Source organism: Hypoxylon trugodes, assembly GCF_022578975.1.
Source record: "Hypoxylon trugodes strain CBS 135444 unplaced genomic scaffold F4822scaffold_8, whole genome shotgun sequence".
In the NCBI taxonomy this organism is placed as follows: Eukaryota; Fungi; Ascomycota; class Sordariomycetes; order Xylariales; family Hypoxylaceae; genus Hypoxylon; species Hypoxylon trugodes.
The window spans coordinates 2,833,269-2,857,904 of NW_026250023.1; the positions used below are offsets into that span (position 1 = coordinate 2,833,269).

The 24,636-nt window shown below is 45.4% G+C and overlaps 11 protein-coding genes across 11 annotated transcripts; 5 read left to right on the forward strand and 6 right to left on the reverse strand.

Annotated features, from left to right (window-relative positions):
* Window positions 1-125: 125 nt before the first annotated feature.
* F4822DRAFT_360463 (uncharacterized protein) lies at window positions 126-1,541 on the reverse strand. The gene is made up of 4 exons (XM_051456106.1): window positions 1,183-1,541; window positions 957-1,091; window positions 582-899; window positions 126-500 (listed from the first exon to the last, which is right to left on the reverse strand). The coding sequence occupies exons 2-4, from the start codon at window positions 1,069-1,071 to the stop codon at window positions 184-186; spliced, it is 750 nt and encodes a 249-aa protein (XP_051311793.1). The 5' UTR covers window positions 1,072-1,091; window positions 1,183-1,541; the 3' UTR covers window positions 126-183.
* An 848-nt stretch (window positions 1,542-2,389) lies between these two features.
* Window positions 2,390-3,985, forward strand: F4822DRAFT_360495 (arginase). Its single transcript, XM_051456107.1, has 3 exons — window positions 2,390-2,759; window positions 2,842-3,425; window positions 3,505-3,985. The coding sequence occupies exons 1-3, from the start codon at window positions 2,676-2,678 to the stop codon at window positions 3,815-3,817; spliced, it is 981 nt and encodes a 326-aa protein (XP_051311794.1). The 5' UTR covers window positions 2,390-2,675; the 3' UTR covers window positions 3,818-3,985.
* Window positions 3,986-5,415: 1,430 nt separating this feature from the next.
* On the forward strand, window positions 5,416-6,156 carry F4822DRAFT_432878 (uncharacterized protein; the record flags this gene model as incomplete). The annotated part of the gene is made up of 3 exons (XM_051461727.1): window positions 5,416-5,609; window positions 5,714-5,988; window positions 6,056-6,156. The coding sequence occupies 3 exons, from the start codon at window positions 5,416-5,418 to the stop codon at window positions 6,154-6,156; spliced, it is 570 nt and encodes a 189-aa protein (XP_051311795.1).
* Window positions 6,157-6,635: 479 nt separating this feature from the next.
* Window positions 6,636-6,990, reverse strand: F4822DRAFT_432879 (uncharacterized protein; the record flags this gene model as incomplete). Its single annotated transcript, XM_051461728.1, has 3 exons — window positions 6,636-6,666; window positions 6,726-6,825; window positions 6,894-6,990. 3 exons carry the CDS (start codon window positions 6,988-6,990, stop codon window positions 6,636-6,638), a joined length of 228 nt encoding a protein of 75 aa, XP_051311796.1.
* A 1,018-nt stretch (window positions 6,991-8,008) lies between these two features.
* On the reverse strand, window positions 8,009-10,489 carry F4822DRAFT_360530 (glycosyltransferase family 90 protein). The gene is made up of 2 exons (XM_051456108.1): window positions 9,457-10,489; window positions 8,009-9,388 (listed from the first exon to the last, which is right to left on the reverse strand). Exons 1-2 carry the CDS (start codon window positions 10,373-10,375, stop codon window positions 8,289-8,291), a joined length of 2,019 nt encoding a protein of 672 aa, XP_051311797.1. The 5' UTR covers window positions 10,376-10,489; the 3' UTR covers window positions 8,009-8,288.
* Window positions 10,490-12,775: 2,286 nt separating this feature from the next.
* On the reverse strand, window positions 12,776-15,365 carry F4822DRAFT_414783 (S-adenosyl-L-methionine-dependent methyltransferase). Its single transcript, XM_051459177.1, has one exon. The coding sequence runs from the start codon at window positions 15,295-15,297 to the stop codon at window positions 13,453-13,455; it is 1,845 nt and encodes a 614-aa protein (XP_051311798.1). The 5' UTR covers window positions 15,298-15,365; the 3' UTR covers window positions 12,776-13,452.
* A 971-nt stretch (window positions 15,366-16,336) lies between these two features.
* Window positions 16,337-17,220, forward strand: F4822DRAFT_360580 (uncharacterized protein). The gene is made up of 2 exons (XM_051456109.1): window positions 16,337-16,757; window positions 16,813-17,220. Exons 1-2 carry the CDS (start codon window positions 16,564-16,566, stop codon window positions 16,997-16,999), a joined length of 381 nt encoding a protein of 126 aa, XP_051311799.1. The 5' UTR covers window positions 16,337-16,563; the 3' UTR covers window positions 17,000-17,220.
* F4822DRAFT_360609 (uncharacterized protein) lies at window positions 17,184-18,899 on the reverse strand. Its single transcript, XM_051456110.1, has 5 exons — window positions 18,127-18,899; window positions 17,876-18,020; window positions 17,689-17,762; window positions 17,462-17,634; window positions 17,184-17,393 (listed from the first exon to the last, which is right to left on the reverse strand). Exons 1-5 carry the CDS (start codon window positions 18,732-18,734, stop codon window positions 17,368-17,370), a joined length of 1,026 nt encoding a protein of 341 aa, XP_051311800.1. The 5' UTR covers window positions 18,735-18,899; the 3' UTR covers window positions 17,184-17,367.
* A 416-nt stretch (window positions 18,900-19,315) lies between these two features.
* Window positions 19,316-20,719, forward strand: F4822DRAFT_360675 (uncharacterized protein). The gene is made up of 3 exons (XM_051456111.1): window positions 19,316-19,865; window positions 19,959-20,396; window positions 20,473-20,719. Exons 1-3 carry the CDS (start codon window positions 19,468-19,470, stop codon window positions 20,582-20,584), a joined length of 948 nt encoding a protein of 315 aa, XP_051311801.1. The 5' UTR covers window positions 19,316-19,467; the 3' UTR covers window positions 20,585-20,719.
* On the reverse strand, window positions 20,720-21,992 carry F4822DRAFT_360676 (uncharacterized protein). The gene has a single exon (XM_051456112.1). The coding sequence runs from the start codon at window positions 21,892-21,894 to the stop codon at window positions 20,854-20,856; it is 1,041 nt and encodes a 346-aa protein (XP_051311802.1). The 5' UTR covers window positions 21,895-21,992; the 3' UTR covers window positions 20,720-20,853.
* Window positions 21,993-22,991: 999 nt separating this feature from the next.
* Window positions 22,992-24,636, forward strand: F4822DRAFT_360723 (hydroxybutyrate dehydrogenase). Its single transcript, XM_051456113.1, has 3 exons — window positions 22,992-23,702; window positions 23,775-23,956; window positions 24,029-24,636. Exons 1-3 carry the CDS (start codon window positions 23,416-23,418, stop codon window positions 24,445-24,447), a joined length of 888 nt encoding a protein of 295 aa, XP_051311803.1. The 5' UTR covers window positions 22,992-23,415; the 3' UTR covers window positions 24,448-24,636.

Here is a 24,636-nt window from a genome sequence, read left to right on the forward strand (position 1 = left end):
TACTCCAGGGCTATACCCCACCTAAACGTTCAGCGCTGTCTGGTGTAACCTTGATAATGATGGATTGAATTACGATACTCCGTTACGTTAACCTTCCGTACAATACGACAATAAAAAGGGGGTGATCCTTCATTCTTAACCAGGATATTTATTTTCAAGCTTCATTTTCAAAACTCGTCACCTCTATTCCAAGACATTTAGTAGTGCACTATTCACATGGAAGTCTGGAGACATTTCCCTATTCCATGCGTAATCGTAAACCTGCGAACCCTCTCCTCTATGATCTACTAATATCTCATCCTTAGAAACAGGAGCCCATAAGCAACTTCTCAAACCCTCCATGTTTAAAGTGACAGAGTATTGATGACCTGGTTCTAGGCCATCTACCCCCGTAGCTTGGGTAGACCGCCGGGCCGTCAACTCGTTACCGTGTTCATCTCGTTCTCGGCCGCGTTCTACGATAGCTCGAAGGTCAGGTTTTGTATTTCCACGGCCGAACCCTGATGTTGGGATACCTATTAGCCACCAAATCCATCTGATACTTTCAACGATGCTGTAAAACAAGGCATCGTCGTTCTTACATGTTGATAATTCCACAGGGGTATCAGGTTCCAATGTGAGGAAGAATCTTTCATCGTAATCACCTCTGACACGTCGCAGCGGCGCCCTATTAATTTGTATGCCGCCCGTGGTTTTTACTTCTTGGCCAGTAGTTAAGTCAGTTATCATGTATCCATTGTTGGTGAGGGCACCCTTCGGATCTAGCGGTTCACGCCAGGTGAAAAAAGTAATCGCATGTTCCGCTCGCGAGGTGACCTTTAGTCGAATTTGCGGTGGCTCGGATTGTGAATAAGAATGCGTCGATCTATCAAACGATAGCTGTATATCGATCCGTGGGCCTTTTAAGCAGTAGGTAAGTTTCAAGGACTCTTGATGAATATGAGACCATCACTCACCCAGCGCTTCTGGATTTTGCGTGGCCATGAGATTCAATCCTAGTCTACCCACCAAAGATAGTAGATAGTGATCCTTGATTTGAGACGCATATTTCTTGACATTATATTCAACCATATCGGTTGTTGCCTAACGATCTGCTCAATCCCCCCATATTATAAGCACAAATTTCCGAATTAGGTAGGCAACTATTCACTGAGATGAGGATACAGCAGTGGGGTAATGTACCCGTATTGCAGCGCTGATCAGAGCTGAATAGCCAATGTCTTTGTTGTAATGACAGTATACAGCCTCGGAAAATTACAATCAAATCACCCGCTCCTTTCAATAGCAGCAATTCGGAGGAAACCGACACGCCATAGAAAGGTATTGAAATTCTCTAATATCAATGTGATACTAATTTTACCAAGTTGGCCCCCCACGTCGTATCCTGTAAGGAGTATGAAAATCTACGGATTTCATGTCCGTATTTATAAGGAGCGGAAAAGAGGTGATCGATAGTAGATGATGATAGATCCGAGTATATCTTCATTGGTATGTTAAATGCCCACGTGGCTTTAAATAACAACCCGGAGCTTCTTCTGAGACACCTAGGTATGTGATACTACTACCTGAATGTCGACGTCGAAGGGGAGGCTGAAATAAATCGGAGCGTCCGTTTTACGTGGGTTGCCTCCAGCTCGACTACCGGGTTTCCGGATGCGGAACCCTTGGTTAGTGTCTATCTCGCGAGGACCACTTCCAAGAGACGAATGACTAACAAAATGAGAGAAATAACCATCTTATTACTTATTATTACTTAAGAAAATACCATATCAGGCTTCCTCTTAAACGGGATGGGAAGGCAGATTATGCATGGTGGAGGATGCGTCATGAGTCGGGAAATGGTGTATCGGCTATGAAGTAGTTAAAGGGAAAGCGTCGGGTTGAGACGGCCTTATTCGATCGGATTGCGGGTAAGATTATCATGGGTCACGAGGGGTTCTATCCAAGTTTTCTTATACGTTCGTGGGTGAGTGTAGATTGTATATGTTGGAGAGTGGAATGTAAGCCGGCTTCGGTCACCATCGGATCGGATTGTCTAGGAGTAAACTTCAATGATGATATTCGTGAATATGCCCTGATATTTAACTACATATGTAGAAACGAAAACAAAGAATGAATAGCCTCAATGTTACCCTTTCTGTCGCTAAAAGGGATGTAGCCTCGGCTATGAAATAGCTACATTGGGTAGTTTTTAGGCTAGGTACGTAAAGTTAGAAGGGTCTTCATTACCGTAGCTTGTTTAGGTAGGTGTGGCTACAGGTATTCGGGATTGATTAGATTACAGCTTCTGGAAGCCGCCGATTATGCGGCATACCTAGCGCATACATAGCACCTGTTTGTATGTACAGTGTAATAGAGCCCTGTATGAATGTAGCTAGTCGCCGGTAGTTCCAACCTTAACCCCCACTATTATGTAGATGTTCAACGTTTGTAGGGTAAGAACCATCTGGGGCAGCTCGGTGTTTTTTTCTCGGTATAAATAAAGTATTCGCACTATAACTTTGTATAACCTTACCCGCTTGTTATCTTTTCTACACCGAACCGAATTCGAGTTTCTGTGTCGACTTATTTGTTTATTCCAAGTAGAATAGCAGACTCAGCGCATCCACGAGATAACCCCATTCATCATACAAATATTATATACAATACGCAGTACGAGAAAAAAAACAGCAACCATGAACACTTCCATGGTCAAGTCCAAGTTTCTCTCCCACCCTGAGGACCTCGGCGTCGTAGCTGTTGGCTTCTCGGGTGGCCAGGTATGAAGAACTACTACCACTACTACCCCTTGGAAAGCAATGTTGCGGTAACTTACGTTGGTTGTTGTCGCTTCTTGCGTAGTGCAAACCAGGAGTTGACGCTGCTCCTTCAGCCTTGATCGAATCTGGTTTATTAAGCCAGCTACGAGATGAGCTCAACTATAAGCTTCACGGTCACGACACCGTACATTCGTATACCGACCTCGTCCCAAAAGAAGACCCCCCGTTCCGAAATATGAAGAATCCCAAGGCCGTAAGTAGCGTTACCGAACGCCTTTGCGACCAAGTCTACACACAAGCCAAAGAAGGGAGAATGGTCCTAACCCTGGGAGGTGATCATTCCATTGCCATTGGCACTATCGCCGGTAGTGCTAAAGCGGTACGCGAAAGACTCGGTCGCGAAATAGCAGTTATTTGGGTAGATGCGCACGCCGATATCAACACGCCCGAGACCAGCGACTCCGGCAACATCCACGGTATGCCTGTTAGCTTCCTGACTGGCTTGGCGAAAGAGGAAAAACCCGAGTATTTCGGCTGGCTTAAATCCGAGCACCTTATCAATGTGAAGAAGCTCGTATATATAGGTCTGCGTGACGTAGATCCAGGCGAGAAGAGGATCCTTCGTGAGAATGGCATCAAGGCATTCAGCATGTTCGACATAGATCGGTATGTATCCCTCCCCCACCTCCTTTCGTATTTAGTCATTGGGACGCATTCTAACGTCTGGTCGCATCGGTGTATATAGACACGGAATCGGTCGCGTCGTGGAGATGGCGCTTGCACATATCGGAGCCGATACGCCCATACACTTGTCGTTCGACGTTGACGCGTTGGACCCGATGTGGGCGCCTAGCACCGGAACACCGGTTAGGGGAGGATTGACGTTGCGCGAAGGCGACTATATCTGTGAGAGTGTGCACTTAACGGGAAGCCTCGTGGCTATGGATTTAGTTGAGGTCAATCCGAGTCTAGCGTTGGAGGTCGAGTTGGGAGCACACGAGACGGTTCGAGCCGGATGTTCGTTGGTGCGATGCGCATTGGGTGAATCGTTGCTATGAGAGGTTATTCTGTTCAACAGGCTTACCAGTAGCCTAAGCCAGGAATGCGCCCACGTATCATGTCAACCTATACGATAATCCATTCATAGAGATGAGTGGCTTTCCTTATTCTCGACGGTATATAGGGATCGTGGAGGTTCGTTTAGACGGCGTACATTTTAGAAGGTGGATGGATATGAATATTATATGAATATTATACACAAGTTAAGAGAATTGATGAAAAGGACCATCTCATGATATATATCACAAGGTATAGAATGGTTTAATACCTAACTTATGATCAGGCATCGAATCATTATATTCCAAATAAGAAAGAAAATACAACATTGGGCGAGATGTGCCAACCTTTACCCCTGGCGAATAAGTCTTGGCGGATGAGACGATCGTTGTGTTTTGTTATTTACTGTCACCATTGCTATAACTCCGTCACAAGCCTTACCAGCCACCTCAGTTTTTTGGCATTATCGATGGCTGCATACAAACCCCTCTCTTGAATTACTTAGTATAATTAGAATAATTCTTGTCATCTTGATCATAATATCAAACATAATGTCCATTGTTCTTCATTAGGCAGCACCACACTGCATATCGCATAGCACTAAGTCTTCCCTTATTACACCACTTACCACTTATAGCACTCGTAATGAATACTGGCGCTGTAGATCTATTACCCTGGTCTTGTTAGTGCTCAGGCACAGTCCACCTTTAGGTACTGGTTAGTACCTGAGCTCCCCGCCTATCCTCGCTCGAAAAGTGAACTCGGAGCGCGCGACTTATTACGAATCCTATGCATTGATATCGGTAGCTGCAGCATTACAGCATTACCTACCCAGCATACCTAGTTCCGCGGTCAGTCCCTTATAACACGGGCGACTAAGACGACCTCCACGTATTTCGCCCTGCGCGAACTCGAATTGACAGCGCACAATTCCCAAGTGCTAAAGTGGATGTCCTCTCAATCTCGCGGGGCTACGGCACCTGCATCTACGCAAGGAAAATACACCCAATCAACCCACTCCACTCATCCATATATCGACCCGACCAACTACGTGAGAGGTAGCTCTGAGCTGGCAGTTGCTGTGGGCTTCTTTTTTGCCTCGTCAGGCTTCTGCGAGTTGGGCGACTCGGAAAAAAGATCCTAATTGACACGCTCATATGACGAACGCCGTTTGACCTATCCGATTGATTGCCGTTAAAGCCGCTGCTACGATCCCAATTCCCAATTTCCGACGTACGACATCCGCGAAGCTATAAACACTCGTCGTCCTCCCATACCCCTCGTGAAACTTATCACGAAATCGAACGGGACGGAACGGGTTGGAAGGGAACATACCGAAAAATATTTTGCGCCGCCATACCACATAATAATTGAAGTCGAATACGACCAATTTCAACACTCGAGACTACCACCGGCAGCAGCGGAATATCGATACACCTCCGACGCAGCGTCGACCCGTCGAACGAATAATCGCAACAATTCTACCTCTCCAATACCCAATTCGACATTAGGTAGAATTCGATCTCGACGAGTTCTGTACCTTGGGTCGCTCGAATTGTCGCCAAAGTAAAAGCGCTTTCGCGAACGAATCTACATCACAATGGTCGCATCATTAGCGACGGGGTCCGGCTCCGTCGTCTACGAACGTCGGATAGCCCGTATACATAAATATCACTGGCCTGCTATTCAACTTAACGTATGGATGCTCGTCATGTTAGCAGCTTCGTGCTGCATCATCGGTGTGTTCGCAACATTCATCGGCGTTCAGCAACATTTGGGACTCTACATACCATGGTAAGTCAAGCTACGTTCCTCATCACACGCCATCGATTCCCAAATCGCTCGCGTTTTATGTATGCCGGAATGTATATCGATTCTAACCCGAATTAATTGCGCAGGTACTTCCCTTACTTCATCACCGTTTCTGCATTGATGATCATCTATATCATCGCGCTATTATGGTTAATAGCCCAAAGACGACTTCTCCCCTCCATCGTCATATTGGGTTCCTTCATGTTCTTCGTACTTTGGATGGTCGGACTCATCGTCATAAGCATTGAGTTATGGGGTCCCGTCGGTTCCGTGAATTCGAATTGTAATCTCCTAGTTTGGAATACGTCACCGATAGGGAATAACCAAGGGACTCTGGCTTGGTTGGAACAAAGGTCTATATGTGAGTTGTGCTAATCCTTCGCTTGTCTTCCTAGTTAACTAGTCCTTCGAACTGACATTCCCCTCAGGTCAATCATGGCAAGCAGTATTCGCCTTCGCTCTTATTGGATGCATATTTTTGCTGTGGATTATCGTCATGGCGGTACAGGTATTTTATGACGATGCGTAAAATAGATAATAATATGGAGGATTGTGTTTGCTAATGAAGTATCAATGCATCTCTTGCTTATGTTGGTATGAGGTTATGTGTATATGCGTCCCAATAAAATGTCATTGTATGTTTTGATTTTCGCGATCCTAAGAACCTCGACCGTGATATATGCGAAGTAAAGATTGTAGTAAGATTACATAACCAAAGCGTAATAATGCGACGCTATTGTTTAGTAGTGGGCACCGTGAAACTTGAGACCATGCTTGTGTTCTTTTAAGCAGTGAATTAGTTGGTGATAGATGTTTAATTCTTGGTCTCTCGTAGATGCTCTTTAGCTCTAATAATATACCTTATCAACTGTCATATTGTTGATACTGTTAAGCAGCAGCAGCAACCCTCAATATTTCCCGAACTCCCCTCCCTTGCGTTTCGTGGTTAAACAATACATCAAAAGAAATCCCGACAATTAAACCAGCATATTGACAAGGCCCAACGCTCTAGTTGGAGATACGGGGGTCGACCTTGTTGCTGTGATAGTTGTCAGTCACTTGAATACAAATCAAGTAGATATAATAGAGCCAACATACCCAGTAGACTTTTCGTACATCCCACGGAGTTTGTCCGTGCCTGTCTCAAGCTGTTGATCCGAGAGCTTGTTACCCTCCTTCTTGTTTACGAACCCGGCGACTAAGCGGCGAAGTTACTAGTTAGTCGATAACCCGAGATAGTAGATGAGGGTAGTAAATGCGACTTACTCTTGTCTCCGAGGTCCTTCTTCTCACCAGTTGGTTGGGCGTTGTTGTTACCAGTGCTTCCCGACTGGTTACCAGCGAACTTCTTTAAAGCGTCCATTGTATAAGTGTGTGTTGAGTCTGTGAAGTATTCTTTTGATAGAGTTGATACTAGTATGGTTATGATTAGGATAGAGAAATCTTGTAGAGGACTAGAGAAATTCCCTATGACTTTATACTTGAAACTTGGTCCGGATACTTGACTCTTCGTAACACAAAGCTTCCTGCATTCGGTTTGTTTGATATGTGCGATGACGTCTACGGGGATGCCCATGTACGTAATTCGGAGAGCCCTGCCGATCTCGATCTTGTGAGAGGACCCTACATAAATTGATCGTTACCTTAAAACTTCGGTGTTACCTCTTACTACGTATCTTTGTGTATTGTCTCGGTCTTTTCCGTTAAAAGGTACCTATCAGGATTTCTAGAAATATATCAATGTCGATTCTGGTTGCTGATTGACAGCTGACAAAACGCCGCAACGTCATAATAAATACCCCTTGTCTCGTATCTTTACAGATAGACATCGATATCCATTCTTCCATGTGCTAATCTTCATTGCCGTAGAAGCACTTATTGCATTAGCTTGAATCAAGGTTACTTACCTAGTACCTAGTTCCTCCTATTTTTTCTCAGAATAGTATGCTGTTTTTACTATGTTCGGAATTTCCTATTCTTGTCCTATCGCATTGAACTTGGTGGTTACCATAACAGTATCCACCGGGAACATCCACTATAACAGGGATATAAATGCTATCAAGCACATAAACTTCAAAATTCAAGGTTCTAATACTACTCATAACTAAGGATACTACTTAGCTAGATTTTGACAGTAGGATTGAACGATGTGACCTTAGAGTTGTAAATATGGACGGGTCGTATTATAATGGTCCGAGGTTCGACAACTTTGATAGTTCACTACGCATCTTGTCACAGCTGCAGCGGAATACGAGACAATTTCAAGATTCACCCGCGGATTAAAGGAATAATGAGTCGCTTGCAACCATAATCCTGGATTTCAAAACTATGAAATCAAGATCAACAGGTATCGACTAACAAGTTCCCAGGATCGAATATTTGTAGCAGGATGCTTATTATTTACTATTGAAAAAACGAAGGCAGAAACCTCCGTATTTTGTCTTGAAATACACCACCTAACGCCAGTTGCCCTAAGCCAATCGACCACCACATGCTTGAGCTCATGTGTCCCATTCCCACATATGCCAGCATTTCCATGCCGTTAAACCACCTGAACGCCGCCCTGGTATGGTAAATCGACGATGTTGTACAATATAGCTCGTCGCCCCGGGGTATGCATCGCACTTAACCACTTCCAAAGCACCCATCCTATTGCTACCCTCACGTGAGCAAATCATCCACCCAACCCATATTCTCTCTTCGGTCGTCTGTAATCCTAGCATACTCGAGCAGCAATCGTAAGACATAAATCTGCATGTCCTCCTTTCTCAGCACCTTCTCTGCCCATGATTTTCCATCCATCGCGATCTTCTTAGCAACGTCATCATGGCCAGGGATACTGTCCTCATAACCAAGGAAGTATTCCATAATGCCATAATAATCACCGAAACGATTATCCATCGGTACGAAGTGCCTCCAGGCAACTAAGCGGCTATCGTGCCATTCACGCCACAATGTACTCTTGATAGGTAAACTCGTGCTTCGCAGGAAACCTAGATAGCGCCCCGAGAACGAGTTTCCATCTATATCTGGGAGATATTTATAATAAAATTGAACTGCCAACTTTTGGCCGAGTACCGTCTCGTAGTGTTCGTCGGTATAAATGCAGTGCCCATCCTCTTGGGGCGGTTCCACCTCGGGATCGCAGAATAGATCGGTAAATCCTACGTCGGACCATTCCGAAACCCAAGAGCCAAGTCGCTTTTCCTTCTGCGCCGCGAGGTTATAAGAAGCATGGGGTAGCTCGAAATTGATGGGATCTTCCGATCCTTCCTCGGCGCTCGCTAGTTTCGTTCCGTTATTCATGGAGACAAATCGGTGGCGTTGGAACCCCTTCCAGTTCGACTCATTATTGCGACCACCGGTGGCCACACCACGCCAAATTAGAGGACCAATCTTGTTATCCCATGAAGGACCGTGGTCATCCCCTCCAGTGAATCGCTCCTCCTCATTCCAATACATAGGAGCAGGGAGGAGAATCTCATTGTTGGTAGCCAGCTTGCTTCCCCCGAACATTGGAAAGAGGACCTTCGTAGCAGACGTAGTTAAAGGTTGGATAAAGATGCCCTCGAGACCCTGTAGATCAGGTTGGTGGCAAAACTCAGACGAGAGAGTCGAGTTAGATACATAGCCCTGGTATTGGTGGGGGGTTGCCCATGACGGCGCAAAGTTGGGCTTGTTGTCGTAGGAAGTCAGCGTGGATTGCTTCCGAGCGGGACTATCAGGAGCGCAACCTCGACGGGCGATCAGCCAGTACGGACCTGTCGAGCATGGTTAGTATACGATACTACCTATGAATATTGTATAATTATGTATGAATTGAGCGTACTTGTATCTTCCCAATCCTTATCAACCGTATGGAGGGACTTATCATCGTGCCCAGCAGGAGGCGGCAGTTTTTGAAATTCAGCAATGATGCTTTTGGCTGGACTAAGGACTCGGCTCTGTTTTTCTTTCTTCATATAAGCATTTATGTCCTCCCACGGCACAACAAGTCGAGGTTCATCCATAGCATTTAAAGCTATGTCCATATCGGGTAGCAGGTGTTCAATGGTCTGGATCATATCAAGCCAGATCTGCGTCCAAAACCAGTCACTTTCTGCGCTCGCATTGCCGTTGCGCACATTTATGACCATCTCGTAGCCCATAGCCTCGTTGCGAATCGAGGTGGCATCTAAGCCCCAGAAAGGACTCAAGTCATGGTAAATTTGGTCGAAGAAGTCTTCTACCAGGACAGCTTTGTTATCCTTAGCAAATTCGTACCATTTGTCAAACCCAGGAGGTGGATGTCGGCCGCGACGCTTGCGATAGGCTTGGGCGGCTTCAGCGAGGGTGCTCGACTCCTTAGCAAGCATATCCTTAAAGTCTTTGTCGGCGGCCTTAATGAGCTCGTCAATCGGGTGGACCGCGCTGGGTTTCGGCGGGGTGGGTTGGACCGGTTTAACGGGTGTAGAATCCGAATCGTGGATAGAGTCGCTGACTCCTTCTGTATTCTCATGTACGGGTTTTTGGTTCGATGGTGGGGTTTTTATAGGCTGATTCACAGGCTCAGGCGACTCGTTCTTCTTAGGAGGGGAAGGCGGTGGTATCTTGGAAGAGCCTTGGCCAGGGCTTAAATGTGTACTTGGAACATCTGAAACTTCGGGTTTGTTGGACAGATAATAGAAAAGGGCCAAGAGGAGTAAAGCTGGGAAAATATATCGTATAAGATGGGACGGGCGCCTCGGGGGAAAGGCGGGTGAGCGCATGGCGAAGTAGACGTCGGCCGCCTGTGGGAATGGCGCCCGGACGTCGACTTAACTTCAAGAATCGGACGGTATGGTTCGAAGACAGTTGGTTCGAATGGGATGGCGCGCGCGTTGGGACGAGGGGACGGGGAAAGGCGCACTACCTAATTCAAGAGTTAAATGTGTCTATAACGGTAGACGGTATCTATCAAAAAACTTTGTTGCCGACTTGGCAAAATAAAAAGATAGGACGTTAAAAAAAGAAGGGGTCGAAGGGAAAGTAAGAAGGTGAATGAAATAGAAAAATAGAAAAAATAGTGTTAGAAGGTCTTCATCGAGATCTTACATCCTCCATAAAACAAACGAAGGGTGGGGGGTTTCTACAACGAGTAGAAAAGGGAAAATAGAAAAGAAGAAGAAAAAGGGAGGTAGAACAAGAACGATGAAGATGATGATACAATCAGTGAGACACGCAGAGTAAATAGTATATACTAACCAACTAACAAGTTGAGTGGCTAAATGGCCGGTTTATGGATGACTGATTTCACTATTTCATATTAATATTTTTAGGTTAGGTACAAATTATGTTATGTATAGGTTCAAGTCGGTCGGGGTTGGACACTCGGACGGAAAGTTTGCTTTGTTATTAATATGATGCGAAGGTGCAAAGACAGATAGACGGGATAGACAGGATAGACAGGATAGACATTGAAGACGGATTGGGGAAAATTAGTGCTTGCTGCACCTACCTAAAGGGAAAGTAAAGTATAAAGTTTGTGCGGTTGTGTGTGGTGTGTGGGAGGCGCCAATGCACTGCTGATGCACTAATGATTGCAGCTCCTTCCCGTGTACGGTAACCTACGGGGAACTGTATTTGTTACGGAACGTGGGTCAAGAGGTACCTAGGCACCTAAGTAAATTGGATTCCGGTTCCTTGGGCCATTCCCTCGACCCTCCTTAACCTTCTAGGGTTAGTGGATGGCGCTTGACTTGTAGGAGTAAAGTAGCACCCTGAGGACACCGGGCGGAAACCACAACCTGACTACGACAGATGTATACATAATAGTTACATTTAATTGGATACACCACTACAACTTACGACTTAGGTATACATATGTAACAAATAAATATTGAGAATGAAGAAATTTCAAGTGTTACTTAAGTACGGTATCCAGATAGGTAAGAGAATACATATATCTTTACGTGTCCTTTTATACACATGATAACAATCCATAATCATTAATGATTCCTGATTATCGTTTGTATGTATAATGTATATGTCTCGAAATGCAACATAAAAAACAACCCCTTAAGTAATCCGTAACTCGAAAAGTCAAGCATTGATCTCATCTTGTCTCGTATCCCACAGCCAGTTGATATTCATCTTCTATCGAAAATTCAAAGTGTAAGAGGAAATACCAATCTTCAGCTAACAGTGGCGCAGCCCCCGGTGGTTTCGCTTAAGACATTCCTTAAAGGGGAAAACGGCCCCATCTTGTTAGTATTAGAATACCAAACGGTAGAATGGCACAATAGGTACCTACAGTACGAGCCTCAGGACAGCTTACTGGGTTAGGTTCTCTCACCCCCGCGCGTATCACACCTCAACAGTCCAATGTCCTGCTAACCCGTCCGGTGGGAAGCGGGTGCATTTCCAACTCTCTACAACCTTATATCGTCATCATGTTGGAAACCTATCTTAGGTATTGCCTTGTGAAGTTGTCCTTCCTAAATCTTCCTAATTTGAAATGGTTATATTGTGACTTTCCAACGATCATCTTTACTGTAACAGACCTTGCTTCGCGATTAAATTTTTTCTCCTCTTTTCATAAATGAAAGAAATGTATTTTATTAGCTATGAATAGTACTTAATGCCAATATGGCTAGTGCTGAGCTGACCCCGCGCTCATCCCCATTTCGAGTATACCCCTATTTCATTCCATCCATCGTGAATCCGAGTACCCAAGTATTTACATGGCTCGTATGAACGGTAACGTCTGCGCATGAACATTCCAGAACTCTGATAGAACGGTTCATCAATCACTAGAGATAGCGCCTCGATTAAACCTGGGCTAATTATGTGGAAAACGTGACATGATCTGGGGCATTATAGATTAAAGTAAACCACGCTTCTAACTCCCGATTGGAAGTTTTAAATAGTTAGATTATTGGGAGCCGTTTTCTTCAATGTAACTCAACTTGTCAGATAGACGACGTAGTAGCAGAGCAGATACGGTTCATGTCACAAGATGTCATAAGATGCTTAAACGATGTGATTTGGTTCGTTCAGGTTCATGATCTAGGCACCTCAAGTAGTACATACCTAGGTAAGCACCTGGTAAAATCCATTGACGCAGAACACATTTTCGACTTCCGCGCCGAATAGGCTATTCATAACATGAGGCCAACCCGAAAAAAATCACTTTTTCAGGGTATATTAGCCTTGCTAATGTTACCGAACCACATGTGTTTTTATGTAGTTTTAGCAAGGATAATGACGATGACGCGCGTGCATTAGGTCGCCAAATATGATTGCTAGCAAAGTAAAAAGACATATGGTGTAAATTAGATGTTGGTCGATCGTGTTGTCGAAACTCGATATATTTTGAAATTGGTAGAAAAACCACTATTATGGAGAGTTGAACGCCGTTAGAACAGCGACAAAGTCAACAACGAGTTTCAGCAACGAATTCACCGAGCAATAGATAATATGGATTGCCGGCGCCAGCCCTCTTGATTTATAAATTTCAGCCATGCTGCTAAGTACGATCACTACGTAGGCATGTGCTAGGCGCTAAACACCTACTGTACGTATTCTATTAATAATCTTCCATCACCAACCGCCAATTACGAGCTTGGGAATCCCTAAAGTCCGGAGGTAATGTTCCTGGCATGACCAAACGGTTAATGTTTCTTACATAATAACAGTCTAACGATACCGGGGCTTACAATAAACGGTCATTTAACCTGAAGAGAAAAAGAAAACCATGCTTATGTTCGTAAAATGGCATCTTTGGATTGTTCCGCGTCTAACTCCCTACCAACTGCAATTCTATCACCTACCATATATACAAGGTTGGTAGAAGATCAACGACTTATCATGCTTCGGAGGGGAGAATACTATCTTCATCCCCTGGATCGTCTTGGGTCCGAGCTATGAGTTCGTGAAACTCGGGGCGGAAAGGCCACTCCATCCACAACTCTAGTAGTTCTTCCCACTGCCGTGCATTCAACATTCTTGGCGTTAGCTCCGCATATCGCGAGGTGGTAATCACTCCGCCGCGGTCCACATCTTTCGCACTCTTCCACCGAGGTATTATGTAGTCGGCGGCCCCAGGCATTATGGCATCCAAGGCCTGACCCATAGGCAAAGTACTTTGTCCAAGCATCGAAGTCATAATAAGGTCGAAGCAATCACCCGCACGATTCGATTTGGGACCCGTTTGACGTAGTAGAGGGTGGACTGCTTTGGGTTGAATGTCGAGCAGCTTACAGTCGATATTCGGGAAAAACTCTTCAGGTTGCACCAACAACGGATCGTATGCTCGACGGTCCCAATGTAGCGTTGGTGGGTCCTGGCGATAATGATGAAGATTGTCTTTGTAGGTAACAAACTCTCCAATGAACCCATTGGGATGGCTCAATAATTTGGAAACCCATTCTGCTTCGAGTTTCTCTATTTCCCCCGGTGACGATTTGCCTGACTTGTAGATTGCGTTGATAGTATCTAAGCCGGATAATAGTTCTAACATTGTATTATGTTTTTTCCCCTCCCAATTAGCCCTCCACTGGTATGCCTTCATATTGCTATAAAGATCTGAGTCGTTGGAGAAAGCATCGTCCTCGTATGCTATCTCGAGCTCCTCGAGTTTTTCTTGGAACGCCCTTTTATATACTGGCGGTGTAGATCCCGGGGTGATAGTTTTATTGGCGGCGAATGCTAACTGAGCCTCCTTGAGGGCCGCGGAAGCCCTACCTAAAGGTACGGTGATCCCGGCAGCCATCATCTTCTCCCACGCAGCTAGGGTACTGCTAGCATCCATGACATTGTCACGGGCGAACCAGGACACGCCAAGCTCCGGCCCGCATACCTCACGAACCCATTCACAAGAGAGCTCTCCTTCGAGCGCCAGCTTCCTACGCTGCTGCATTATCTTGGGAATAAGACCATGCGTGTCGTCGTTCCGGGTCCATATCAGCATGCGGACGAGCCCATAACGTTGGAATAAGTCACTGGTCCGTATAGATCCGAGGAATTGATATAGAACCAAACTTGCTATGGACTCAAAACTAAGGAATTTCTTTTTCGGGTGGAAGGAAAGATTCGCTGTAACGAGCAAAGTATCGTTGCGCTGTGCGATCTGAGTGCGATCTGGAATAGCTTGATGTGGTAAATATTCCGGGGTCAATATAGGATTGAGTTCCCGCCAGACAATTCCCGATGCTGGGACAAGAGTCGTATTAGGTTGGTCGAGGAGGGGTTTAAGGAAGGGCTCGTATAATTCGGAATCCGGTTCCATCAGTATATGGGATCGCGGCTGGAGGAATTCGTGTAATTTTCGACTCCATAGTCCAGCGCCTGGATAGATGTCGAGGATGTCGCATCCTTTATGTCGCTCGAGGGAAGGGCCGATGTATGAAATGATGTCGTCACATAGTTTCTCGCTGACAACATTGAGTCTTGCCTTGTCACCTTTGACCTTTGGCTTGGATTTGGATTTGGATTTGGAGGACTTTTCATTTTTCGGTTTTGGACCTCTCCGAGGTCCTACCCATACACCCGTAGCTGCAAGCTCCTCAGCCACTGGACCTGAAGCTTCCAACTGCCACCTCTCGAGAACTTTTGAGGCATGAGGGCGGACGGTGGAGCTAATAGCTCTAGAGAATCGACGAAGGAGAGGGGAAGTGGAAGTACTCCGTAGACTGCTACGAATAACCAACATGTGCAAGGAGCGACGAGGGGTTAGTCTAATGAATCCTATGAATTTTATGTCGATTATAGGCCTTGTTAGGTATAAGAATTATTATCCGATGCTTTTGCTTTTGCTTTTTTTCTCTTTTGGGTTAGCAGTTTTCTGCCACCATTGACCGCCAAATTACGTAGCGTTGGGTAGGTACTTGTCCGTGGATATTTTTATTACACACCAAGCCTCGCCTATCTGTGTTTTTTTTTTTTTTTTCTTTCTTCCTAGCATAACCTATTTGAATGTGTAACTATCCCGTTGATACAGTCGAAGTTTCTCATAATTATAATTAATAAGCATTTGCATTAAATAAAATATACCGGGGACTCCAGCGATACATAAGTTTATTAGCTTTATTTAAAGTCCTGCATATCCCTGTTTCCGCAACTGCCATGGTTCGTTCCCATTTTAAGCTTTTTAGGTGCCGTGTCGCGTGGATGGACCCAAAATACCAAGCAGAATGACGTTGTGAGCATCAACCTTAAATACTACCTTAATATTCTAATATTTGGATAGGTATGTACCTAGGTAGGTGAAGCACCTAGTTCATGGATGTATCTTTGACACTGATATCTTTCTTTTCGTTAGTACCAGGAATAATGTAAGCTTAGTGGCCCTTAATAATTATAGGACTTTGGATCCCTTTTATATCGCTAAATTCAGCATTCTAAATATCGAGCCATCAAATCAGACGCGATTCCCATGGTATCCCTATTATCAACGAGATCAACTTATCGCAAGATCGCTCTAAACATGGAAATATTTCTCTTTTTAGCTTTACCAACGCCATCAATTAAGCAATTTATGACACGGAGCAATGCCCATATATCTCCATACCTGATTGTTCTTGGGCACACAAACCCACGTGTCAACGACATGGGGATGCAACAGCTGAACGAACAAATAGGTAAGTGGCATCTATGCGGTCAACGCCTTGGCAGGGAAAATCCAACCGCGCCGGAGTGCCTACTTGGGTAAACTTATCTTCACGGGCAAATCCACCTCGCTCCAGGGATGTGATAGACTACCATGTCTCAATTCATCGCTCATTCAGTTGTGGGATATCTAGACAGAGATTGAAATATATATTAGCACCTAATATCTAGAAAACCTCGATGAAGCTTCTACATCACTCATTAGAAACTCTAGACAACCACCATTACTTGCCTAGAAAACTGCTGAGATCTTCGGCCACCCGATTCTCCGATTTCGATATAAAACCAATATCACTACCAAGACATCAACATGGTTAAAATCTCCATTCTTCCAGCCGTACTAATTTCGGCCCGCTTCATTTCAACTGGGTTGGCCCAGGACGAAGAGAACCAAGTCGCATGGCTTCGCGATGTCCAAAATGATGAATCTGTGTCACTTGCAGAAATCGAAACCTTGAACGACGATTCCCAGGTGGCTGAGGACGTTATTCCTGCCAACGAAAAGTGAGTCCTAGTATCCCAAAGAGTCGATTAAGCCATTAATTAACACTGTATCTAGTATCGTGGCGCTGGTCAACGACTCTATTTCTTCCGATATAGAACAGCGGGATCCGAGGAGGAGGCCTTTCAGAAACAGAAACATGACGAATAACAATAAAGACTCCGGCGTTGGAAGAATCGACATCTCTGTGCCATTATCTCTAGGTGTTGGTGTTACCATCATGGTCGCCTTTCTACAACATTAGCATTAATAATGCTGACGGTAAACAAGACGCGATGGGATAATTACTTGTATGTACGGCATCACAAAAACCATGTAACTCATAATCTCTTGATATAACCAACCCTTTGCAAAGATTCATCCTCAATGATATCAATAACTCGACTATTTTCGAATATTCTATATTGACACTAATAATCTTACCCGGGTATGTGGTTACTGCTTATTATAAAAATCTATAGGAAAATACCATCGTTCAAAAATGCGCGTGGGGGGGCATCTACATAGGTACGCAAGGAGGAAAGTAGGACGTGATATAGTTAGAGGCAACTCTTGATACTTTGTTCTATATCTTCGTCCATCAATTCGGGACTAATAAGTATATAGGTTGACCTAATTTCCAGGAATACTTTCCAACCCTGTTGAGGCGTTAGCTAATACTTCTCTTGATAATCTAGATAGGTAGTTTAGAGATCGAATAACTCACATCCATCAACATCCTCTACTGCGGTTTGTGCTTTGGTGCACCTCATTGCCTCCTCGGAAGTCTGGACTTTGAGTTCCTTGCAGATAGCGTTGTTACATCGGGCGTCGAGAGCACGCTGGAGCGCATCACCCTTCCAGCCGAATATGTAGTCACCATGTTGCGAGTACCCGGTCCTGTAGATTAAAGGTTGGCTCTATAAAACTCGAGATTTGTCAAAAGAAACTTACTCATCGTTTGTACTCCAGTAGAACGGCTGCGAGCCATCTTCGGGCCATAGATCTGGGTCATTGAAGGGTCGCGTCTAGAAATGGAAAACCCGCGTTAGCGTGTAAGGTCTCCCCCAACTCGATACGATTAGATGCGAATACACTCCTTCAGTCGAAACGGTTGATTGAAAAAATCGGCGATACTTACGTCCCACATCACTTCGTACATCAACTGAGGTAAACGAACGGGGTGGCTTTGCGGGCATGTGCCGACCGATTCGAACGAACCCGTCTCGGGATACGCAACGTGAGTCTTGTGGTCTGGGCTATCTAAGTTCTTACCATCCCAGCAACTATGTAAAACGACTTGGTTAGTATTGGTTTATCCTCTTTTGGATTTGATGTGGTAAAAGGAAGATGGGTAGTATGTGTGGGAAACCCCTCTGGAACATAACTCACGTCGGGAAGGTAATTGTCGTTCGAATACCACCCTTGCAAGGTGCCGGTGGTAAACTCTGAGTATCTGATCCAGTGCACGGCGCCCCACCTGTATCACCAGCGACGCCAGCGCCACTCTCAGATGTGTAGCAACGGTGGCAAAGTTGGCGCTGCATGCCATCGGACTTTCTAAGCGCGGCATCTCCCACAAGCATGCGGAAGCCGGGCTTGAAAGCGGTCACCGTCGTCTTTCCATCATATGGCGGGATATAGTAGACCGTAATACCACCCACAGCACGAAGTCCTACGTTGGCGAATTGGGGCACACGTCGGTATGTTCCGTTGCGGGCTCGGAAGTACATGACCGCCGTCCAGTAGTTAGAGAAGTCTTCGGAAAACGTGCAGGTGGTGCAGGTAGAGTCTCTAACGAGATCGTGTGTTGTCGGGTCCATGCTAGAATTGAAAGAGTTGCCTCCCACGATCTGATGAACGTGCGGCGACGGCGTGGTACCGGGGTTGACTAGGGGATCCAACCGCTCGATGACAAGCTGCGAGCAGCCGAAGCGTATCATCTGTTGGGCAGCAGCCCCTTGCGCGAGGAGCGCTAGGGTGAAGGTATTCCAATGCATCTCGAAAGATACTATGGCTAACTATGTTACGATAGAAATTAGGATGAGTGAGGGAACCTCGTATGAGGAAGAGCTAGACCACTGCTTATGCGCTACCATAGACTGTAAATCCTATATACGAAGAATCATCTCTTCTCTAATAATAATGCCGGCCTAACTTTTCTATAGCTTTCTTATCTTATAAGTTTAATCTCGATATATATTGGGCAAAAGAGGACACCACCAACTTTAGTCAATTTATCCGGTAGATGACCCCCTCGCCCCTTTTATTCAAATGACGCACTACTAGGCTTGGTTAACGATACTGAGAATTTCAGAATAGCACAACGAAAGTATCCAGTCCATACCTACTTATCCCAAACTGAGCAGGCTTCAATTTACTTTGGAGATGAAATGCAAGTGGTTAAGATCGAGATACCTGACAATTGAAGCGCTGAGTGGTAGGGCACCCGGAAGTCCTTATCTATTATAGGCGTTCGTCTCTAAAAGAGGATTGGTCATCTCATTCCCTCCACGCGGTAAAATTGAGTTAATATTCGACCTACTTTCCCATATTGCGATGCAACGATGGGAATGTTCCGGTACTTGGCCACTCTCGGTATATTTAGAAGCCAGATTGAAGCACCCGCTGGACGCCTATTGACACTCCTCTGTCATCCTTCAATTATTTCGGCGGGAAGATTTCGAGCGTGATCCACCCCACTGAGACTGGTGAAGCAATTCGGCAATCGTCATGATGAGAAATAGCTTATTAGCTTTCGCGGCGGCGATATTGCTCGCCTCTGGAGCCGACGCCGATAGAGCATGCGGAAGCGCGAACGCGTCCTCGACATACCAATGGCGCCTGGGTGCTGCTAGATATGATGGCCCAGAGCCGGGCGACAGCAACGGATCCGCTACGGTGGCATTCAGCATAGTGCCAGGTAGTAGCACGATGGGAACTTTTTTCGAATGCGTGGCAGAGTGGCCCGAGTCTTGGCAAGGATGGTATGAAGATGGGAATATCATATGGAGTGATTGTATCTGGGCTGGAAATGGACGAACCTACGATACCGCTGTCTCCTTTGCTACAGATTGGAAAAACCGTACCTTATACATATCCCATACATTTCCCTGCTCGGATGCAAAAGGGTAAGTCTCGTTAACTAGCCTATGTGTCCCAGGGGATCAAAAATGAGGCAAGAGAATAGAGAGCTCTCGTTAGGACTGACATTCTTGGTGTAGAACCGATGCTCTCGCGACAGGATCGGTACAATTGGACTTGGACTGTACAGACAGCGCCGAAGATGGTAGTAGCTGCACATTAAAGGGCAACGGGCAGGACATTACCACCAAAGGCAGTCCGGCGCGTCTAGCAGCTGACTCTTGCACGGATAATTCGCAAAGATACCAATCTTGGCAACTCGAAAACTGGCAACGCCAATATGAAGCGATACCCGGGTCTACTGCCGGTCCCCAATCCGACACAGGCCCATCTTTCGTTTTAAGAAATATGGCCAATACCGACGTTTTTAACTGTTCGCCTTCAGGGAATCAGAACAGTACATTTGAAGGGACTTGCTTGGCAACGGCGGAAGGGAGCTCGACGACTTCCGCAACTTTTAGCTTCGACCCGAAGATCGATGTCCTCATAATCAACCAGCATTGGAACTGTAGCGAGACGTAAGTAGCTTTATATCCTTGGAACCATTAAATACCTAGGTAGTTTTTGGGAAGAGTGCTGCTAACGATACAATAGATCTTTGTTCGATGCTACTGGTGTCGGATACGTCCAAGCGACATGTAACCGTGAAGGTAATTTACTTACTTGCACCTCGGATCCTCTCTGGATTGGTACCAAGATAGTGTAGTGTACCTTAAGTTGTCTATATAGCTACCTAGCATAGGTACTTGGTATCTACCCAATACAAGTTTCTATAGGTTACATATAGCCCCCGCCGTTTATTTATGCAAAGGATGCTAGTTGTCTCTATGGCAAAGCTGCGAATAATGCCTAATTTAACAAGCCGAACTGAATAGTTGTATAGGTCTCCTTTAAAGGTTACCTAGTTTACATTCGAATACGACAATTGCTTGCAGTGACTACCTAGTTCTCTGAAAACGACGATGACAACACACTCTAGGCATAGAGCGCCTTCCGGGCACGAATATATTCCTCCCTCTCTGTACCATACCTTTTATCTAATGTCGATAGAGGAACGGCTGTCTCACTAGAACAATCATAAACCTCAGGATCTATAGTACGAATTTTCGCGCCGCGGGGAAGTGGCAGGTGCTGATCATCAGGGAGACTCTCGGACTCAAGCTTGATCATGGCCTTTTGCTCATCTTGGCCGAGGACTTGGCGCATTTTAGCCCAAAACTCGTCATCTGATAGTCGCCACAATTCTTCCTCTTGAATACCCCCAGCGCGAATAGAAGATCGCATCAAGTCTGCCGTCCTCGTATACAGATCTCCATGTGCTGGGTTTCCCCACACATCTCTATCGCATGTCATATACCCCGTTGCTAGAGCTAGCGCATCCTCTTGACTTTCAAGTATAAGTAGACGGTGCGGGGATATCGCATCGGGGAATGCTTTGAGGGAAGTTATGATGCGTTGAGCATCTTCGAGGGAGAGAGCACCGAAGCCCACCGCATCGCGTAGGCCGTAGTCAAGTCTGTCGGCACAAAGATGTGGCGTTGGCATTTCGACTAATGGGTAAAGTTCTTCGTTTAAGGGTCTTAAATCCGCGAAACCATGTTTGGTAAGTATTTCGGGAATCGTAGTTGTTTCGATGAAACGCATCTTGTGTACCTCGTGGAAACTTCCCTCACCTGGCTCAGATAAGGCGAAATCTACAACATGACTCAGCGCTGTATGGCTGATATCATGTAACAAGGCTGCTATCTGTTCTTCTAGTGTACCGCCGACGCGTCGCACGAGTAGTAACGCGCCGAGGGAGTGTTCAAACCGCGTAATGGGAGGTGTGAAGCGTAGAAGGGCAGAGATCCCATGCTGACGCACCCCTATTAGACGTGCTAGAGAGGGTAATCGTAGGAGTTCATTAAGTACTGGATCAGTTATTGTAAAGCTGCCATAGAGCTCATCTTGGACAATTACTCTGTCTTCTGTTGATAGGTCTAGAGCCTGAAAGTGACCAACTCTCGTAGATGACATTGTAGGGGTAAGTGGCTTGGATCGGCGGGGCTACCCAGGTTCATTATGCAAATCCTTGAGGGACTTTATAGGGCAACTAGTCGTAATTTCGTAGGTACCCTATCGCCTGAAAAACAAGGCTGATATATTCGAGCTGACATGGTGCGCCAAGGAAATATAGCTGATTTCGGGAGGTAAAATGGCACTGTAATTTTTTTTTATGGTTCGGCTATGGGCGCTGCATGCGCTGAACGAGGATATTAAAAGGAACTAGGAAAACTGAAGCAACTCGATTTTTATTTTTATTTTTATTTTTATTTTTATTTTTTTTACAACACCATATCCTCCTCGTCTCGCAAAGTTGTAGAATGCAACCTCGCGGTCATTGTTTTTTTTGCGAGCCGCCATCAATGTATCCTGTTGATCTTGGAAGATTTCGCCGCTGGACCATCGTATATGTATATCTGTACCCTCACGAGTCTTACTAGTCTGACTATGTTTGTCTTGATTGCTCACATCCACGGCGGTGGATTGCCCCGCTACATCTAGCGAACTTCTATGTTTTTCGATCTCTGGATGTTGAGAGTTGTTTGGGCACTGAAAATGTCGAGGCTTTATATTAAAATACATTGGTGAGCCCATAGCAATGGTTGTGTACCTAGGTATTGTAACGGAGGTTTTCTCTTACTCTCAACCTCGCGTCCCTAGCTATTCGATTTGATGTATTATTGTGGCAGTCATAGCGGTATTTCTACCCACGCAGTGCAGCGAAACTATCTGAGATTTTGCCTGCTACCTACTTCTGCGTGAGTGATACCTATCATACCAAAATTTTCGGACAATTAACTGATTACAAGTAGATATTCGGGGATGGTAAGGCATTTTATTTCTTCAGCAGCGTAGTTGATTTCATGTTGATTGGATTTTTACAACGGCGAGACTCGAAAAGTATAGAATGCACGGTACTTTCGTTCTATCTGTACTACTTTTCGGAGTGGGAACGCGACGCCTTGGCGCTGATCCCTAGTGGAATGCCCTACGTACCGCGATGACAATTTCACGCATGTCTTACGTTGATCTCGGAGCAATCGCCTATAATCGGTGACTAGTCCTTAGGTCTCACTGATGCGTGTGTGCCACTCTCTTACATAGCTGTTGAAGAAGATCCACGTTTCCAAGGATGCCGACACCAACATGCGCCGGACATCTCGAATTCTATCCCTATTGGAGGTGCTTAGGTAGGTACCATTGAGTCTTACCATGTTAAGTGAATTGGTTTCCCTCCTAGCAATTGGTATATCATTTATTCTCTAGGGTTGTTTTCACGCGGGCCAAGACTCTATACCCAGTGTACTTCGGGTCGTTACGAAGCTACTAATACTGGACAGCTTAGGGTACTAATCCTTGAATACCTCTATAGGCCTTGAGTTGCTGTGCCCTAAAATGAATGTTTAGGTATATAAACTGTGTTTGGTGGCGGGCTTCTAAGTCTGCAGGATACGTCTCTCACAATTTCTCGACTTACTGCTCGAGTCCGCTAAGATGACCAAACAAACTTGGCTTATCACTGGTTGTTCGAGTGGCTTCGGCGAGCAATTCGTTCGTCAATTGACTGCGCAGGGCGACCAAGTCATTGCGACTGGTCGTAATGCCGAGACTAGACTCGCACATTTGCGTGACACGGGGGCAACTATACTAGAATTAGATGTCACCGTGCCGCAAGCAGAGATTGAAAAGAAGTTCCAGCAGGCGCTAAATGTCTATGGTACCATTGACGTTATCGTCAACAACGCAGGATTCATTCAATGTGGTGCTCTGGAAGAATTAACGTGTGTAACGCTGAGAGCCCTAATATTTTCTATTATTAACAAATACGACTTCTGAATTAATCATGGCAATAGTCAGGAAGAGCTACAACTGTCAATCGATACCCATCTACATGGCCCTCTCAACCTTTCGCGTGCCGCACTCCCCCACTTCCGTGAGAAAGGAAGAGGGTGGCTGGTTTATATGAATTCCCAATCCGGAGTTATTGGAGAGCCGGGAGCAACTGGGTATTGTTCTAGCAAATTTGCCCTAGAAGGTGAGTATCGCCCGCCTGAATCGCGGGTTTGACTATTCTTTTTGCGATGTATGCATCTGACCCCTTTCCTAGGAGCTGTAGAAAGCTTGGCGAAAGAATTGGCATGGCTTGCGCCAGGAATTAAACCATTAATCATCGAATCGGGAATCTTTAATACTGAAGTTATGAACAATATTCATCACACAGACTATCGTGTTCCATTCTGGAAACCACTCAACGATGCGGCGCGTATTCGCGGGCAAGGAAATTACAGAAATCCTCCAGGAAACGCAGCTGAGATGATCTCAAAAGTAATTCAAATTGTTAAAGGAACCGGCATCGCAGAGGACAGGGAAATTCCTTTACGTATTCCTTTTGGGAGTGATTGTCTGGCGGCGTTGCGCGAGAGGTTACATACACTTCAGAAGACATACGACGAATGGGAGAGTGTGTCCAAGAGTACGGATTTTCCTGGAGCAGGCCAACCAATGCCTGAATTTCCAGATAGATAAAGCGTCCGAGAACGCATCTGTTAAGAGAATGAATGATATACATCTTCATGAAACAATTCATGAAGAAATTGCATTGAATCTAGTAAGAATCAACGAACTGATGTGGCTGATTAAATCATCAAGCTACGTATGAGAGTAACTTCGTCGTAAAAAACGCTGTTGGTCTCAGGGAACCTGAGCTAAACTCCT